General features: G+C 35.7%; 1 protein-coding gene across 1 annotated transcript in view; it reads right to left on the reverse strand.

Moving 5' to 3' along the window:
• Positions 1-21,110, reverse strand: part of EYS (eyes shut homolog) — a 704,733-nt gene that overhangs the window by 486,790 nt on the left and 196,833 nt on the right. The window contains exons 15-18 of the mRNA XM_064707313.1: positions 7,376-7,498; positions 6,085-6,198; positions 4,809-4,922; positions 4,245-4,358 (exon numbers count right to left, since the gene is read on the reverse strand). Of these exons, the coding sequence (XP_064563383.1) occupies positions 4,245-4,358; positions 4,809-4,922; positions 6,085-6,198; positions 7,376-7,498 (465 nt within the window). The remainder of the gene's footprint in view (positions 1-4,244; positions 4,359-4,808; positions 4,923-6,084; positions 6,199-7,375; positions 7,499-21,110) is intronic.

The following is a 21,110-nucleotide window of genomic DNA, read 5'->3' on the forward strand; positions in this document are numbered from 1 at the left end:
AATTTCAGTGGCAAAAATTCCAATGAAATACTAGAATTTATAGAAAGACCATGATCTACACTGCATAGGAGGAAATCTCTTCTCAGGGGAACACTGGTAGAGAGGAATGCATTAGTTTTGTTAGGGTTACACCAGCAGCATCAGAAGATACAATTCTCCAGTGCTCTCTATTCACATTTTGAAAATTGGATTTTCTAAAAAAAGAGTTGGTGCCCACAGGAGAAGTAGAACTTCATTCACATATCAGACATGTAGAGTTAAGTCTCACAACCTGGACTACAGACATGTGAGGAAAAATTTAGCTATATATCACTGCTCAAGTATCAGTTTTCTTAGAAGCTTTTGATGACTTCCATTATTCTATGCAATCCAATGGAATGAGTAAAAACATTTTTTCTAAGTAGACAAATCTGTGCTTTGAAAACACCAAACAAAGAGACCCTCTGCTTCTCCCAAGAAAAATAACAGAAACTATGAGTACACCTTAATTGAATTTCTGATTAATTTTCATATTTATATAAAACTTTTATAAAAGTTTTTAAAATATAAAAGTATCAATTCAGGATATTATAAAGTTTGCCCATGGAAAAAATGAATAGCAGCTATCTTGCTCTCAGAAGACTTGAAATGGCAAGAAAGAAAAAATTTGCTTAAAATCATGAGGAAATTAAGGGGAAGAAAAAAGAAAAAAAATCAAAACTTTCTGGTCATAATCTCCTTTAGTCTTCTTGTTAAAATAAACAAATAAAAATAGTCAAGGAAATAAAACCAAAAGCAAGATAATTGTATGTAAACCAGTTTCTATATATAGAATAAATTTCTAGCTTAATCTGACAGACTGTCTTTTGTATGAATGCACCTGAATGCCCAAATCATGCTCTGAATCATCATTCCTTATTTCCCCATTCTATATAGTGGGCATCTGCTGTACATCTCCTGATCAACTGGTACATGTTCTTGATTTATGCTCCTAATAATAGTGCGTGCCCTTCAAGTCAGATTTTGTGATGGGACAATCAAATCATTGCAATATTCTATGGAAATATATCTTCAGATTGCTTTCCAGGTAAATGACAGCATTCATAACACAGCATTTATTGTTTTCCACTAAGAATATCAGAAGCAAGAAAATCTGTGAAAATTCTCAAAACCAAAACAGGTGCTCCTATATAATTTTTGCCATTAACATCATGCATGTACTTTCTTAACTAAATGCTTCTGTAATCTGTAATTAGTGCACACAAAGCTGTTCATTAAAATGCCCTGAATATATTCAGACAATTAGAAAACAAAGTTTAACTAGACATTATGTTGGCTTACTGTGAATCTGTTAAAGGCTACATTTACAGCAGTTTAACACTAAATAAACAGATGGTGTGAGACAGAGGTAGCGTTTTCATATAAACCTAATCTACTTTTATTTATACCCATATAAATCCAGACAAAATCAGTATAAGAATTCGATGTTGGAAGGTGTTGAATAAAGCTGTAAAAGAAGTAAACAGCCTCAGACATCCTGTACCAAAAATATTATCATAGAATGGAGTCATAGAATAATTTAGGTTTGACCTAAATGACCTCCAATGTCATTGAGTCCAACCTCTGACCAATCACCACCCTGTCAATTAAACCACAGCACCAAGTGCCATTGCCAGTATTTTGTTGAACACCTCCTGGGATGGCAATATTGGTGCTTCCCTGAACAGCCTATCCAATGCTTAATCACCCTTTTAGTGAAGAAATTCTTCTGGTGTTAAACCTGAACCTTCCCTGCTTCATCTCTTGTCCTGTTGATGCCTGCTTGGGAGAAGACGCCAACCCCCACCTTGGTACAATCTCCTTTCAGGAAGTTGTAGAGAGTGATATGAACACCCCTGAGCCTCCTCCTCTATAAGCTAAGCAACCTCAGCTCCCTTAGCCACTCCTGGTATGACTTACACTCCAGAACCTTCACCTGCTCTGTTGTCCTCATGTGCACATGCTCCAGCCCCTCAATGTCTTTCTTGCAGTGAGGGGCCCAGAACTGGACACGGGATTTGTGGTGTGGCCTCACCAGTGCCAAGTACAGAGGGACCCTGTCCTGGTCCTGCTGGACACACTATTGCTGATACAGGCCAGGATTTCACTGCCCTTCTTAGCCACCTGGGTACACAGAGGCTCATGTTCAAACTCTGTCTACCCCAGGTTCTTTTCTGCTGGGCAGCTTTCCAACCACTCTGCCCACAGCCTGTAGAGATGAATAGGGTTTCTGTGTAGGACCCTTCACTTTGTCTTATTGAACTTCATAATGCTGACCTTGGCATACTGAACCAGCCTGTCCTGATCCCTCTGGAAGTTAGCCTTTCTAACTTCCAACAGATCAACAATCCCACCCAATTTGGTGTCATCTGCAAAGTGGTTGAGGGTGCCCTTGGGCCCTTCACAAAGATCATTGGCAAAGATACTAAGCAGGACCGGACCCAATATTGTGTCCTGGCAGCCGCACTAGTGACTGGCCATCACGCAGATATGGCTCCATACATCACCATTCTCTGAGCCTGGCCATCTAGCCAGCTCTTAACCCAGTGAAGAGTGCCCCTGTCTTAGCCATGGATTACCAGCTTCTCCACAAGTGTGCTTTTAGGGACAGTATCAAAGGCTTTGATGAAGTACAGGTGGAAAACATCCACAGCCCTGCTGTCACTCACCAGGTGGGTCAGGCAGGACCTGTCTATCCTAAACCCACACATCTGGGCCTGATCCCCTGGTTGTCCTGTGTGTGTCATGTGATCACACTCGAGATAATCTGTTCCATGACCTTGCCAGGTATCAAGGCCAGGCTGACAAGTGCAGTTCCCCAAAACTTCCTTCCAACCCATCTGAGAATGAGCATCACACTGGTCAACCTTCAGTCATTTTTGACCTTCCCAGTTAGCCAGAGCTGATGACAAATGATGGACAGTGTCTTGCTGAGCTCTTCTGGCAGTTCCTCAGTGCCCTCAGGTGGATCCCATCTGGCCTTACAGACTTGTGAGTGTCTCAGTGGCACAGCAGGCCATTAACTACTTCCTCCTATAATGTTCTCAGAGGATCTCAGTTACATTTTATGAGCCTTGCCAGCAGGACTTACCTTTTCCATAAAGAATATGAGACACTGCTAGTCTGTTGAAGGGTTACTACAGAAACATTGACTTTCTGAATTTTTAATTACTTACTTAAATATCTAATGAATACAAAAATCTGCTGGAAATCTGGTTCCTTTTGCAAGATATACTCAAGAGACCAGTATTTCTAACCATGTACTGAAAATTATTTTACGTCTTCCTGCACAGAGGCAATTCTGATAATGCAGCATTCATTTACTTGTTACTGTACTGGATTTTATTCAGTAGAATAAATTAAAACTAACAAAAATGACAGACTAAATTTTGACCATTAATTAGAATAATAAGAACAAACATGAATGTTTGTTCATGAGCTCATGAAAAATGAATTTTATTCAACCATCTTCCCTATAGGGGAAAAGTCCTGCTGTCTCAACATACTAGGAAAATTGTCTTTTAATGATTGTTCTGGAATCCTAAGTAAGTATCATTATATTGAACTGCTGGAGGAAAAATGTGTTTATATTTAATTTACAAATCAATAGGTGCTTTTAATGGAGACTATCACTTGAACTATATTTGCTCAAGAGCACCACAAAATTTGTTTCTTTAAATTATTTTAGCAGTAAGATTTTAAATTTAACTGAAAATTTTATTTATATGAAAAATTTATATGAAAAATTTCACAATAACTTTGTAATTTAAGTGTATTTCTTTTAAAAGCATAATAAGAAATAATCACACAGTTTCTGGATTCCAGGATAGCTATAAATTGTTTTCTAAAAATGATAAAATAATGTAGAGAATGCCAATAGAATTAGAGAGAAAACTACATAGAAAATCAACCAATCTTTGTGATGGCAGCCTAATGGGTACATACCTCCTATTACCTACGTAAGCAATTTTATTCTGTTAACAAACTGATTTTAAAGTATCAGTTTTGTCTAATAAAGAAACACACCTAGCAGATGTATAAACAACGATCCCTTCACCTTAGTTGCAGCTGAAGGCATAAATATGGCTGGTCACTTTGAAAGCTTTGTTTGGGGAAGTGAAGGACTATTAATGCTGTAGGAACACTGAAATACATTTAAACAAGTGATAGAAATGCCTTATAAAGGTAATTATGTTTGCTTTCCCCTCTCCCTTGGTGTTCATTACCTTTAAACGGAGCCACACATTGGCAGAAATAATTACCAGGTTGGTCAATGCAGGTGGCTCCATTCTTGCAGGGAAATGAAGCACACTCATCTATATCTGTTTCACATCTTGCACCTTTGAAAAGATGAAAGTTTTGAACACTTACTAAAAAATCAGGTGCCAATTTCTAATTAATTTGCACCATAAAAATCTCAAGCAACTTGTGAAGACAAGCCAACATACATCAGCCAAACAAACAGCCACACTACTAATTTCAACATCCATTTTGTTCTTATAACCACAAATACATACCAACTTATTTCTGAGTTGCTAAATGGTAACTAGTCTTCCTTATGTATCCAAGCTTTGAAGACTTTTTTAAATGCAGACTAATTTATCTTTTGCTATGAGGTTTACAGATGCAGTCAGTGTTCCAGTTAGTTGGAATGCAAATTAAACATTAGACCAGGGCAGATAAAGAGAAATGACAATAAACAACCAGCAAATTAGTCAATAATGTCTTAATGGATGCTTTGTGCACTACCTGGATGTGAAAAAAAAAGGTTTGCTATGAAAACAGCTCACCAGTAAAACCAGGTAGACAGAGACATTTATAGCCACCAATTAGGTCTGCACATGATGCATTATGAAGACATGGAGAAGACTGACATTCATTTATATTTGCTTCACAAGTTGTACCTATGAATACAGAATCAAGGAATGGGGAAAGAAGTTATTTCATGGCACCTTTAGGTAAGGACCAACATTTATTTTAACTGAATATAACTCACATATCAGCATCTATTTCACACCCTTTTAATATTCAGATCTGGGTGTTTATGACAGATGTTGATCTTCTGAATGCTTAATTCATTCACTAATTTTTCAAAAATGTTAAAAGTACAGTAATCAAACAGTTAACTAAGGCTTAAAGCAGAAAATTTTCTTTTTGTATAAATATAGAAGAACAGAAACTGTATTACAGTAAGTATAATAGGCAGCATTGCAGTGGTGTGAGAGGAAATACTTCTTATGTTCATGATAAGGCAAAAGATGTACTCCCAAAAAAATATGAAATCTGTTATAGGCAAGAAGAAAATTTATTCCAATGTAGACTATAAAAAACCCACATAACTACTCAAAGTATAAAAATACTTCATTGCTAATATTTTTCAGTGAACCAAATTCTTTACCATTTGAAGAATAATTGAAAAATTGCATCGATTGCATGATTTGGGAAGTTAAAAGCATTTAAAGAAATAAAAATGCAAGTGATAATTCTTCTGAATAGGTGAGTGGTAGAAATTACTATTTTGCACTGGGACATTTGAATTATGGATTGATTTATATTTTAATGATTAAATATCCATGATGTTTAAAAAATGAAGCTTTAAAAAGAAAATACATACACTTTAAATTCCTGATCTAAGCTGAAAGCATAGCTGCAGCTATTAATGCACCTACTTATCAAAGCTATTAAATTTTTCATATAAATTGTACAAATATGACAAACCCAAAACCTTTACCACACAGTTGGATTTTTTCTCAATTCGAGGATATTAAAGCTTCAAAATATTTTAAAAGCTTGCAGAAAAAAGTATCTCCAATTTTCAGAATTCACTGAACTCCACAGATCCATTTTCAACAGACAAGACACCAGTTAGCAGAAAACACCTAGTTCTGTGCTATCATGAAAACAAAATGGGTAATTTGGTCAAGATATGCCTCTTCTAAGTGACATGTTTATGACTTCATATGACACCCAAATGTGAATACATGCATTTCATCTGATATGTTAAAAAAATGGTGTAAAACTCTGAGTAGGTTTACAAAGTTATCATTCTGTGGATTTTTTTTTTACCTTCAAATCCATCCTGACAGATGCAACTGAAGGCATCCAGGTGATCAACACAAGTAGCTCCATTGTGACAAGGGTCACTAAGACACTCATCCACTTCAATCTCACAGTTATGACCTGGAAACAAGTGGAGGATTAATTCCCCTAGAACACACCACTGGTGAATCATCAGCGCAGGGAGCAACAACAAAATGAAATAAATGAGCTTAGGTACAGGGAGCTTTTAACAATGAACCATAAATTGTCTTTGGGGAATTTATTTCTTTTTGATTAAAGGAAAAAAGCAGAATGAATATAATGTTCAACAAAGATTTTATAGAGTCCTTACAGATGTTATCAAAGACTTGCATATTTTCATATTTAAGGGCAAGAAAGCCTTGAGTTTTCATAAAAGACTGCAAATGTAAAGATGGTTTCCAAGGAAAAAAATTAAAATAATACGATCTTTCTCTATTATATTTTTTCATTAATTTATTAATTTGTGGCTTTGTTTTAAAGATCAGAAAAGCAAATTAAGAGGTATGCAGTCTTCTCAAGGTCTCAGTTCCTCTGGTTGTCTGTGTCCTCCTTGACTATTGAGGGAGATTTTAGTGTCATCCTGTTCCTGCTTTTGGAGCCCTTTCAATGTCCCTGGAGCTAGACAGGATGGATCTGGGTAGCACAGTGATATGCCCCTCAGGGAATTCCTACTGCCCTTGATTATTTCACCATATAGTTGATCAAAAATATCTGTATATGTATCTAGAAATTTTTTAGAAAAAATATCTAAAAAAAATAATCTAGAAAAAAAAATTTTTTTTCTTTTACACTGGCGTCTGAAAATACCATGTCAGTATGCTGACATAGACAAAATAATTTTAATCTAGTCAGTGTAATGACAATGGCCTGCAGGGTAGATGCAAACATGAGTACCTAAACCTACCCAAGATTTTGGATGTATTTTTGGCAGTTGAGACCCTGTTAGTGCAGCCTTACTATTACAGAGAGCACAAAGAAGTTAAATTAAGGCCAACTTGGATATGGCTGGGAGTTTAAATCACATCAGTGTAAGACAGACATCATGTCTAAAATAGTATAAAGAGTAATTGGAGTGGAAATAGTCCCTTGTAGTCAGTAGTTTTTACAGCTGAATACTTTTACTCAGCCAAGTACTTTTGTGTGCGAGGAAACAAAAATTGTTTCTGCCTGAATCAGAGGCACAGCGCTAAATTATCTATTGCTACTTTTGAACAAACTTCTATTCTCTGGTTTAGGCCTGTCTGAAACATGTTAAACAGCACTTCTATGAACTTACCTATAAATCCAGGTGCACAGAAGCAGAGATAGCCACCCACAATGTCTTTACAGATGCTGGAGGCCCCACATGGTTGTGATAGGCAGGCAGCAACATTAGCTTCACACAACTTGCCAGTAAAACCTGTTGAAAAACAGAGTAACAGAAGACTTAGGAAATTTATTAATCTGAGAAAACATACAAGTGATAGACCAATTAAATGTGTGCTGTTCTTATGTTTAAAATCTTATTTAGAATAGCATAAAATATTCAAATTTACTTGAAAGTTTCAGTTTCATATACAAAACCACTCTAAATGGAACAAAGTCATAATTATAAAGTCAATGGTAAAGCTGTACTTCAAATTATAATAAACACCCTTCAAAATACAATGGGCATCAAGGAAAAAATAAATTTCATTGATGACAGAACTTTTGGTTTTGAATTACACAATAAATAGTTGCAAGAAAATATTCTTTGTTAGACTGGTTCTTTTTCAAACCACATTAATATATTTAACTATGTGATATAAAGCAGTTGAAAAATCAGTCCATATGTGTGGAGTTAGTATCCAAATGCTGAATATAAACACAAAGTTTCAAATTTTAGACATTTTGGTTTGGTCATAAAAACTTAGTGAGCTAAAGCATAAGAAGTACAGTGTTCTGGTCTCCTATTAGCTGAGCACTTAAAATTTTCTAAATATTTTTAGTGCAACAAAGATCAAAACAGACTAGTACAATTATTATAATTTAACAAGTGTGGCATGAAAAGCCACTAAAGACTTAAACCAGAGATTTGGTTAAGTGAGTTAAATATAATGAATTCTAGTGTCTTAAAAACTTAGATGCTAAGTCTGGCTCAAGATCTGAACTTCACATTTAATTTAAAAATATATTTATTAAGCAATGCCATGCTTCAGCAGCATAGGTATTGCCATGACAGATTCCAGTGCAGCGTTGAGGTTCCTCATATCTGACATTGTATTAGTCAAATTTATAGACAACAAGGAAGACTCTGGTCAAAGATGTTCAAATAAATCTGCATTCCTACTGTATGCCATGATAGCTTTCAAAACTAAACATAACCTAGTTTTAATAGTGTTTATTAAGCGCAGTTGACTACAATAAATAATTACAAAATTTCATAAGTTCAGTTCTGCGTGGACCTAGTCTTTAAGAGGAAATGGAATCCATGTTCTTAAGGCATGACTAAAGACCTCCTGATCTGAAAGAATTTTTAACTTTTGAACATCTTGTAACATGAGGGACAACAGCAGCTTCTGACCATCAGGGTAAATTGCTGGAACATGCTGCACTTTTCAAATTCTGGCTTGTTGAACAACCCTTTGAGGCAGAAATACAAGGCAATGCATATTAAAGCTGCCCTACACATGCAGTCATTTTCATTTCTAAATCAGTAGATGCAGAAGGGTGACTTTAAGCTATGTTTCAATTCCATCCTAAACACCAGCTGTGCAACATTCTTGCACAGCTGAAGATTTCCTCCTTGTTGGTTGTCATTCAAAATTTAAGTCTCTCACTTTGCCTTTGTAAATAGCTCTTAACATCTGCATAATGAAGTACTACATAAACCTAATATAAAAAATTAATATAAAGAAATAAAATGAAAATGTTGATCAATGATGGTATCAGCTATGCACAGATATAGCTATAGCTGTTGCATGTGTAACTTTCATCAAAATAAAGATAAGAAACATAGAAAAGTGAACAGATTTTTTTCCTTGATGAAATAAAAATTATTATTCATAACTATATAGATTTGAAATAAAGGTCTTAATCTATGTGTCCTTTTACTTCTGTGTTTTAAATTAATTATTGAAGTATTACAGCATGGATTTTTGGGCTTTGAGCAATCTGATCTACTTAAAAAAGTCACTATACTAAGTTAAAGAACAAAGGGTAGTGGTTTCAGGGCTCAATTTTAATATTATACATCTGGTTATGTATAAGGTTTCTCTTCAAAACAGATTCAGTTGGATAGATTAACAATACTTAACATTTCCTACAAAAAGAAATGACCACATTTTGATTTCTTTTTTTTCTTACAGATATACAAAAAATACTTCATAAGTTTAGATAATGAAAATTTCACAACAGAATATCTGATTATTTTTTTAATGCCACATTTGCATTCTTGAGACATTTCTTTTTGACAAACTGAAATGCCTCATGACAAAAGTGATTTTTACTAGTCAGGCTGTGACACTTAAATTCTCCAGGGAGATCACTGAATTGTGATCCATTCTGACATAGTCCAGCCACACAGTGATTTATGGCAATTTCACTACATGGCTCCTTATATTCTGGATGGCAGGTACATCTGAAACTATTAACTGAAACCTCACATTAAGGGTTATTGTCAGAGCCAGCAGGATTTGATGTGCATTCATTCACTCTTATTGAACAAATAGTACTTCTGGGGAAAAAATTTTATGGTTCCTGTTAAAATTAGATCTAAGAAAAGCTTAAACAAAAAGGAAGGAAGGAAGGAAGGAAGGAAGGAAGTGGCGGAAGGAAGGAAGGAAGGAAGGAAGGAAGGAAGGAAGGAAGGAAGGAAGGAAGGAAGGAAGGAAGGAAGGAAGGAAGGAAGGAAGGAAGGAAGGAAGGAAGGAAGGAAGGAAGGAAGGAGGGAAGGAAGGGAAAGAGAAATGTCAGAATTTAATAAATTCATCTAAAACCTGGACAATATTTTCATTGTCATTAGGATTCATACATAATGGGTTGCCAATTTATCCTTATATGTACTGAATGTGATAATAATTGTATATAAAACCATTTCATTCATTTGATTTTGGGATAGAGTGGTTGTTTGTCATTCAACACCTATCATAGTGAAATTCTGCTTGTGCTTGGGTCCTCTAGAATTTCAAATATAAAAATTGTACTTACTGAAAAAATTACACAAAATGTAAAAAATTTAAGAAATATGCAATTAATACTAGCTGTTTTGAACAAAATAAAGAGTAATAAAGAGGGAAAATCATCACCTTGGCATGTGAACTGGGTTTGCTTGGCCTAGTTTTGGTAGCAGGGTAGGGGCTTACAGGGTTGGCATCTCTGAGAAGTTGCCAAAAACTTCCCCCATGTCTGACAGAGACAATGCCAGCTGCCTCTAGGACAAACCCCCTGCTGGCCAAGGCCAAAACCATCAGCAAATGGCAGTAATCCTTATGTGGCCATATTTAAGGAGGGAAAAACTGATTGCACAGAGGTAATTTTGGCCAGGGAAAAAGGGGGTAAGAACAAGAGGAACAGCTCTGCAGACTCCAAGGTGAGAGCAGAAGGGGGGGCAGGAGATGCTCCAGGTGCCAGAGCTGAGATTCCCCTGCAGCCCCTGGTGCGGCCCCTGGTGAGGCAGCTGTGCCCCTGCAGCCCATGGAGGGCCATGAGGGATCATGTTACCTAGGCGTTGTCAGATTTTTGTTGGCTTCAGATGCTTATATATAGTTCAACTTCACATTTTTTCCAGTATTTTTTCAATAATTCAAGTTAGACCTGACAGTTCTATATTTCACTTCTGCCCTTTTCTACCTTTCTATAACTTGGGCCCAACCACAACTACAGCACTAAAATTACTCTGAATCCTTTCTAAATACCACAGTTGAAGCTGTAGCAAAAAAACCCCAGATTTTACAGTATGCATTTTCATTTGAACACTCTAGGTTCTTTTGTGACAGATAAAATCATGAAGATTATTCCAGGAGTTATAGAAAAACACCTGAAAAACAGCACAGTGTTGGTCACGGCTTCATGAGGGGAAAGTCCTGCTTAAACATTGTTTTGTTTTAGGACAAAGTAATCCTCTGTTGATCAAGGGAAGTCAATTGATGTAATATTTCTGGATTTCTGCAAAGCTTTTGATACAGTTTCTCACAGAACCCTTCTGGACAAAATGTCCAGCACACAGCTGGATAAGCACATCATGTGGTGGGTGAGCCACTGGCTCAGGGGTTGGATGCAATAGCTTATAGTGAGTGGGGTGACATCAGACTGGTGACCTGTCACTGATGGGATTCCACAGGGCTCCATCCTCAGCCCTGTGCTCTTCAACGTCTTCATAAATTACTTGGACACAAGAATTAAAGGAATACTAAGTCTGCCAATAATACTAAACTGGAAGGAACTGTTGACTCCCTCAAAGGCAGTGAGTCCCTGCAGACAAACAGAAAAATTAGGATACTGGGCAATCACCAACCTTATGAAATTCAGCCAGGGAAAGTGGTGGATTCTGCATCTGGGTCAGAGCAACCCTGGATGAATGTACAGATGGAGAATGAAGCACTGGAAGTAGCACTGGAAGCAGCACTCACAGAACATGAGCCAGCAGTGCCCTGGAGCCAGGAGAGCCAACCCTGTCCTGGGGGCATCAGGCACAGCATCACCAGCTGGGCAAGGAAGGGGATTGTCCTGCTCTGCTCTGCACTGGAGCAGCCTCACCTCAAGTTCCGTGCGCAGTTTTGGGTGACTCAATATAAGAAAGACATTAAAGAGTGTCCAAAGGAGGGCAACAAAGATGGTGAAGGTGAGACAGAGTAGAGATCCATTCTGAATTAGGTGAAGTGTCTAGCAGCGGTGAAAAGTCTGTGAGGCCAAAGCTGAAGGAAAAACTCACATGCCAAGACAGCAAGGAGACAGAGAAAGAAAAACAGAAAAGACCACGAGGTTAATTTGCCCCCCACCCAGGAATTCCTTTGATAAAGAAGAACTGGCGATAAATGTCGCGCGGAATGAATATGTATGAACCTATTGTGCATTTGGAAGGGGGATAAAAGGAGACCTGAGATCTTCAGGGGTACGCATGCCTTTTGAGGAGAGTTTTCTCCGTATGCGTCCGGCACCGTAAATAAACATACCGAGCTTTACAACTTTTATAAAGTTGTGAGGTTTCTTCTTTTCTCCGCAAAACAAAGGGTCTTGAAGAGAAGCTATATGAGGAGTCATATGAGGTCACTTGATCTGCTCAGTTGCTTTTCAAATGTTCTTCATCTATTCTTGAATATAGCACAAATCAGCAGAACAGAAGTTCTGATCAAAGTTCTTTCAAAAGGAGCAAATCTGACCTTTCTGTAACTTTTTCTCTCTTCATTCTTCCCCATCTAGAATTTCTTTCTCCCAACAAGGGCTAGTGAGTGCACCATGTCTCTTTTAGCTACTTGACTTCAATGACCATTTCTACTGCTTTTTGGACAAGCTGGACCTTAAGTCATACACTCAAATGAGAAGATGTAAGAGAACTGTCTCTCTACAGTGTTTTTCTTAAAAATAAAACACCCTTTAACCAATGCAAAAGGAAAACAATGGCTAGATACATCTTCCAATACTGTAAGAATATTTTTATCAGTTCCACTAAAAGATAGATTAGAACTAGAGAAAAAGGATTAAGGAAAAACAGAGACCTACTCTACACATTTTACAGTAATTCACCAGAAGACTTACAGCTATTACAGCAGAAGTTTGATTACTGTACCACAGCAGGAAGCTTCAGAATCTCTCTTATTTACACTAATAAAACACAGAATAAGTTTTTATTCTGACTGTGATTACTGGCTTGAAATGTGTTAGGCTATCTTATAATTTTGTGGTATGATGCCTTAAAGCAGCACCTAATGCTGCTTTACACCTGCAGAATAAAATAACTGCAAGAGCAGAAAAAAATATGAAAAATTTATGAAATAATATCTGTTATCAATTTTCATTTTTCCATGATGACTGTGAAGTTTTCAGTGTTTGCTGGTTCTTTTGCGATGATATCAAGATCTGTTGAGAAGGTGATACGTATTATATAACATAATTTGATTGTTATTAGGCATGGGCAATTTATTACCCTCTCCTGTATAACATCTTCCTGTAATTAATATGCAAATCCTGTGGTATTTACAATTCCCTTATGGATAATGAAAAATGAGAGTAAGAAATTGCTTAATTGAAATAGTTTATGCCAGTTAGAATTGGGGTGAAAGTATTGCTGCTAGCAGATCAGAAGGGAAAAAAACCCAACAAAAAAAGCAATGACAAATGTATAAACAACAAAAGGAATCATTAATATGAATTACCTAACTTCTGAATTACACAGATTTTCAGCTTAACATCTCTGAAAAAAAGATCAGTGAAATACAAAGTTCCCAATAAAATCAGCCCAAGCAGTGGGCAATGCTGCTCTTCCTCAGTTATATCTCGGAGGTACTGCATGCTTTCAGATTTTGTAGGTTGAGAATAAGGAGATAAGAGGATGAGCTGACCCCCCATTGTGTAATATGACAGTGGATTAAATAAAGAGCTCTTCATTCAATATTCCTATTTTAGAGATGAATTCATTTGTTACAGAAAGTAAGTTAAATGACTTTATTAAAAAGAGAATGGCTTCAAGTGCCACATAAATTTAGGTATGTATTTGTTCAGGATCGTAAAAGATTTTTAAGTAAAATTTAAGAAGACAAATATGAAAATAAAAACAAACATACATTGGCTTGCTATTCATGTCATTCATGGAATTAAGATTGGCAGGCAGTAGCAAGCAAAATTTTTGGGTTGAGCTACTACTTAGAATTTTCGGATAAGCAATCTGTTGGACAGAGGCAGAGTACACAGACTTTCCCTGTCATCTATCATGTGTTTTCTAGTCTGTCTTTTGTAAATTTTAAAGATAATATGAAATCCAAATATGATCCTTCATTTTTCATCTGATTAGAACACCATATGGTACTAGAAACCTGAAGGGGTAAAAAAGGGATCCATTTTAGTAACAGGTAAGTAAAGGGAAAAAAAAGGTGATTAAACCACATAAAGCAACAGCAGTGGACTTTGCTGAAGGTCTGGTAAGACAATTCTCCTACTTGTTGAGAATTTTATATAATATTTTTACTCCTTATTAATGCAAGTAGAGACACAGATTATGAAAACTGAACAAATACTAATTATTTCTCAGTACATTGTAGGACCAGAAGATTACTTGGAAAGTGAGTTGTCAAAGAAGGAAGTTATTTTAGAGAAGGGTAGAAAAGCATAAAGACAGAACAAAAACGTAGATAAAGAATTAAATGAGTGGAAGTTTCAAAGAAAAAGAATGAATCATATCCAAAATAAAGACTGTTAATATTTCTTTAGAAATAGCAGTAGAATAAGAAGTGTTTCAGTTTTGGCTATAAAAATACACTTCTGGAATTATTATGTTTTTTAAAATCAGAGATGGCCAAACAACATAGCAGACCATAATTTGAAAACCTTTTGATCCTTTATTAGAAATTTAAATGTATTTAGACATGAAGTGGACAAATAACCTATTAATTATCTACTTTTCAGAAAGAGAAGTTTTGGAATAAACAAGTTGTAGACACAAAAATCAAACGTAGACAAATTATGTTTAGTAGGTGTAGCATACTAACATCAGAAAAAGACAATAGTTTGATTATCACATTAAGTTCTCCACAAAATGTATGATTTTAAGCCTATTGACCAAACTTTTAGCAGTTTTCTGGAATGTGATGTCTGAAACCAAATTTTTTTGCATTTCTAATGTTAGAAATAGAAAAAGGTAGAGAAGATCCAGAGATTACATCATTGTAAATCTTATTAATTTCTTATTAAAAATGAAGTGAATGGGTTCATTCTATAACCAAGAGGCGCTTAACCATGGGAACATATTCCAATAATGTATCAGAAAAAAAGAAAAAAAAAAGAGATACAAAAAATAAGAAGCAGAAAATTAACATTAGTCACAATTAGTAAATTAAATCTTTTATAAAGAATGTAATTCTGGTGAATTGTGAAATACAGCTATGATGGTTTTAACAAGTCTTTAAAATAGCTGGTTAGTATCATAATCATTCTTTTCCGTCCTGCTAGTGCCATTACAGTACTTTTAGAAATGAATAGACTCAAGCTAAAGGCTGTCATAGAGATATTTCCTGACCTGGGGGATTTGTAATGGGTTATTACAGTGTTCCTTAAGACATCATTCTTTTGTGTCTGCTTTTGGTAGCAGTAACTCAATGTCTTATTAGACACTTTGAAATAAATAGTGTTGTTTTTATTAGAAAAATGTCAAATTTTTAAGTCATCTTCTAGGGTTGGTGGATTGAATTGACATTACAAATGAGCTATTAATCAATTTTCTTCCCTGTATTTTTAGCCTCATAAATGACAGCACGTTTTTTTAAAAAGGAGAGGAAGTTGACAATTTTTTCTTGTTCTATTGCAAGAAAATTTCTTTTACCACTGACATGAAGCACTATACTGAAAAATTGGAAAACAGGTAAAAAATTGGAATTATAAAAAAAGAAACTTTCTTTATGAAGCTATTGCACGTAATAAAGTATCTTTTTACAATATCAAGAAATTTTCCATGTAGTCCCTTCACCATGATTGCTTTCTCTTTCTTCATCACAGGCTGCCTTAACAGCAAAGTTTTATAAGAGACTTTTTAATGAGATTTTCAAAGTTTGCTGCTCTTCTCATTTGTCCTTTCTTCCTTCCTGTTTTTGGAGAATACTTTTGGATTCCACATTTTCCTTCTCCTACACTTGGGCACAGGTATATATACATAGTATGAGCTGATGTATAATGAGTGGTTTTCAGTGTCATTGTGTGAATTTTCTTCTTCCTTCTTCATTTAATTATTTTTATTTAAAAACTGTAATTAAAATGTTTATCTATTTCAAGATTTTTTTAAAATCATTGTATCTTGTTTTACATCTTAATTTACCCATCTTTTATAATTTGAGTCTTTCAGTGCAAAAATTCGCTAAATGCTTACTTCTATAAGAATAATATAATGAAATCTCACTGAAGTAGAAATTGCAGAGCTTTATTTTCTCCTAATACCTTTACATCCAATTTCTAACAGATAATAAAGATTAGGTTTAAAATTTTAAATCTTACTGTGCTTCTGGGAGCATTTTGAACAAATAGAAGGTACAGATTCTGGTGTACTACAGAATGCACAGTCAGTATTACAGAATGGTGCACACCTTGAATACACAATGTCTGAACAATTACAAGTCCACTAGAGGAATGAGCTACTATGCACTTTTCCAGCAGCATTTTTATTTACATAAATTTCAGACTTTTTTCTGCATGAAACATGTGTATTAAGGTTAGCATGTTACAACTTCCAACATGCATGACAAGTTAATCCAAAAGTATGATAATTACAAATGAGGAAACTTAAAACTTTTCTGCACTGTTCTCTTGATTTTCTAAAGAAAATAATGAAAGTAGAAAATGGTAGGTATATCTTGAAATTTGATTTACATAGAGAATTGGAAAGGAAAATGTGAGAAAACTGGTGAGTCATGATAAGGACAAATTAGTGGATTACCAAAAAAAAAAAAAATACACCATGTAATGCAAAGGCACTCCACCTCCTCCTAATGGCCATATGGTCTCTAGCAACAGCAAATTTAAAAAATTCTTTCAAGGATTTTATGGCTGAATATATTATTAAATATGGAATAGAATATCTCCTTGGTCCTTTGGGGTCAACTGTCCCAGCTCTGTACACTCCAAGGTGTTTTTCCACTCCAGCCTACTCACTGTCAGGGCAAAATGAGAAACAGAGATGGCCATGATGCTGTGCAAGCACTGCTCAGCAGCAGCCAAAACATTCCTGAGTTAGCAACATGGCTTTGGTCACAAATCTAAAACACAGCACTGTAACTTCTATGAAGAAGATTTTTTCTATCTCAACCAGACCCTGGTTCTGGGTCAACATTGATCCAATCAATTCTTATTTTGGGGGAAATACCCATTAAACATATATTTTCTTGTGTATTATCCAGTCTTTCTCTTCTGATAATAAGAAGATCAGGGGCTTTTTTCCAGAGTGAAAAAGCAAAGAATGGCCTTCAGTGATTTTTTTTCTTCTTCCTAATGTTGAAAATACTGTAAAATACTTCTGAATTCTTTTTCTATATAAAAGGAAGCTCCCAGCTTGTGACAATTTTAGAATTGCTGCTTTTTTCAGCTAGGTAATTTAGGAATAAATTGCTACACGTAATGTAAAAAACACTTGAAGTTTAACTAATATTGTAAAGGGTTCCATGAAAAAATGAAGTAAACAATCCTACCTTCAATGGTAAAAAATTACTAGATATGCTTGGGAATATCTTTATTAGAAAAATATCTTAATACACTAAGAGTCTTAAAACCACAGAAGAATTACTGGGGTATTAAAATATATTTAGCATTTCACAACTATAAGAGAAAAAACTACTAGTCTATGGATGAGCTATAAATGTAAGGAAAAACTATTGGGAAGGACCCCTAATAATGTTCCCTGTCGCTCACTGTTTCCAGATACTGCTTTCGCAAAGGGCAGTAACAACAGCAGGTCCTGGAGACCCATCTGCATAACCTCTGCTCCTCCAACACCTCTGACTTTAGGTGGCCTCAGCCTTCATCCTGGATTAATACCCAACACAAATGTCACGGATGTGACTGCCTACAGAAGTCTCAGTATTAAGATTTTGCAAAACAGACAACATAATACAAATATATTGACCTCTGTTTCCCTATAATATTGAGTCCACTAACTACAGCTACATACAATTCTGTACTATTTGCTATATGAATGCTCAAAGTATCCTCTGTGTCAGTCTACTGAATAACCTTTCTACAGGTGATTAGATGGACTTGTTCAGAAAGAATTCTATCCCAATACAAGTTAGGATGTTAGGCAGAAGAAAAACATGATTTACAAATTGCATAAGTGAATTATGACTTGGAGCAAGAAATAGAGAATTGGAATTTTAAGCTACGCATCAGGCAGTCTTTTTGGCAAGCAGAGCAACAGCTTCATGTGAAAAATGCTGCGCTTTCTGATCAAGCAACTTTGAAATCAAAGCAAAAAATATCATTACAAATTCTATGTTAAGGATCATTGTGCAGCAGCAATGTGAAGAATTGAATGATTTTGTAAACTTTTTTCATCTGTAATCTTGATGATTCACTTTATTTCATAGCATGCAATAGTTTTTCTAAGGTCTCTTCCTGGCATAAAAACTTTCATGTATAAGCACCTACTTCATAACAAGTGTTGCCAGAAAGGTTTGAAAGAAAGTACAGTCTTATTTCATGGTACACTAAACTTTAATAACAGCAATACCTTCCAAAAAGGAAGAATTTGATTTACAATTTCTCTGTGTGCATGTTTACTCTTAATCAGAAGTACTGCTCCTTTGATTCAGTGTATTAAGTTGAACAAAAATTGATTTTAGGTTGAATCCATCAACTGATAGGATTTTCTGCTTCAAAATCAGTCTCCTTTGGCAATCATGCTAATCATCCAGTAATCCCATTAAAAAAAAATAAATCTATTCAGTTAAGTATAGCAGGGATATACATCACTGAGGCACAAATAGGGATGGGAAAGAAATTGTGTAGTGGATGTAATGTTTTCTAAAAGAGAAAAATTGTGCATCCAGCCTACAACTGTCTGAGAGCAGAAAAAGGGAGAATGTTTAGGGAGATATTATTAGTTTAGCAACTTCTGGCTGTCTGTTCCATTTGAAACCTTCAAACATTCCAGTGTTTTAAAAGTCAAAGGATGCTTTAGTATTGACTTACAGATATTTTGGTTGTGAACTTGTCTAATCCTTTACCAAAACTTCCAAATAAATTCTCTAGTTATATCCCATTCTGTGGTAACAAATTGAGAAACTCAATCCCAACTGTTAAAAGTTTTTTTATGTTTCTAAGATTTCCTCATGCTTGTCTTCTATAAACTTAAAAGGACTTCACCTTTCCATAGGGAACTTGCTATATTCCATTGAACACTTTTGATGCCTTTTTGAATATATTGTAAAAAATGCAGCATCTTGTACATTAAAATTTCCTTAAATATCACATAAATATTGCCTGTAAACCTTATAAATTTTAGAAAGAGGCTCCTCACTTCTTTCTCAAACTGTGCTTCTCTACTTGACCATTTCAAGGCATGGTTTCCAGATGACAGACTACTATTGTCATAGAATATTATAAAATAGCCCTTGTTTTTAACTTTGTTTCCCCCCTTTTCTAGATTCAATATACATAGGTAACCATTTTATAGTGGAATAAAGAATGAATATTCATTATAAATTCGTGAATACTCATTAAAAATCGTGTTTTGGAAAAACATTTCATATAAACAAACACTTTTATTCTTTTCAGCCACAAACTTGATAAAATGTAGCACTAGAATTAAGAATATGCAGAACTTTTTTAGATCTGGTCAAAATGCTTACAGCCTTAAAGACTTTGTGTAGGTACTGGTAGTTCAATTCAAATTCACCTTAAAGTACTATATTTATAAAGTAAAACTGGGCTAAGATTCCTTATTTAGTAATAGAATCACAGGAAAACTTGAGTTGGAAATGATGTCTTGAGGCCATCTAGTCTAATACTCACTCACAGTAATCCCAGCTAGACCAGGTAGCTAAGGGAACTGTTCTGTCAGCATTCAAATATGGGGATATCACAAGCTTTCCAGAAAGTATATTCCACATGGAAGTTAACCACTTCCATAGTGCTGTTGGTTCAGGGGATTTTTGTTCACCTTAATGTTGAATTTTCCTGCAATCTGACTTGTGTCCATTAACTCTTGTCCTGAGAGAATTTTAACCAGTAAGAAAAACCTTGTTCTGTCCTCCCTGTATCCTTCCAGGAGGTAGTAGTAAACTCCAATAAATTCTCTCAGCCTTTTCTTCAGGGTGAACAGGTCCAATTACTTCAGCATCTCTTTGTATATCATGTTCTCCATTTTCATGGTCCTCTGCTATGCCTGCCTCAGTAAGGAAATGTCCTTCTTTCAGCAGAGAATGCAAAACTTAGATACAGTAATTCAGATGCAGTTCCACAAGTCTGTAGCAGGGCTTCTCACCCTCCACAAGAATTTATTAGTTTGTTAACCAGTCAGGTAGTGAGTTGTTTTGGTGACATGGGGTTAACATTGGTCTGGCATCTCCCAGCTGCCAATGAATATCTTAATGCTTAAGTGAGATCTGGGACAATAAATCAGATTTTTGACCGACCTTTTGACACCTTTATTTTTGACTATAAAAGCAACACCAGACTTTCACAAAGCAGAAACCTGTACATTTTCCTGGAACTGTGTGGAGCTTCTCCCATGAGTAGGGATGCTTCACTGTTACTCCCCAGGGATTAAATGATGGAATCAGTGCACATTATTGTAATTTCAGTGAGTCACATTCTACTTGTAATCATATTTCTTTGTCTAGCTTTAATGTTGGTCCCTTGACATAGTGTACTGCTTTATGTTATGCTGTAATCTACTAGTAGTTCTTTAGTTTTATACTAAATAATAAGTAATCCTGATTAAGGTCTTTCATCTTTTGTCTCTGTGGCTTGTCAGCTCCCAAATTCTGGCTACACAAACCCAGAATGGTTGAAGTCCTCTATGAAATCCTCCCTTCTCTCTACAGAGGGCCTTCATCACTCCCTGGTGGAAGACGCTGTACCAGACTCTCAATAAAATGTCACTTGTCCCTGTCTTTTCTTTAATCCTGACTCATAAGCTCTCAGTTGACTCCTCATCCACCATCAGGCAAAGCTCCGTGCAGTCCAGCTGGACATTGGCATAGAGTGCAAACATTGCCTCCTCATCTGCCTTGTCTGCCCTTCCTAAAAAGCCTTTATCCTTCCATTGCAACACTTCAGTCACAGGAGTGAGTCATTCTGTTGTGTCCCTGTGATGCCAATAATATCATAGCCACACAGGCATGCACCCATCTCCAGCT

This window comes from Zonotrichia leucophrys, chromosome 3, assembly GCF_028769735.1.
Source record: "Zonotrichia leucophrys gambelii isolate GWCS_2022_RI chromosome 3, RI_Zleu_2.0, whole genome shotgun sequence".
In the NCBI taxonomy this organism is placed as follows: Eukaryota; Metazoa; Chordata; class Aves; order Passeriformes; family Passerellidae; genus Zonotrichia; species Zonotrichia leucophrys.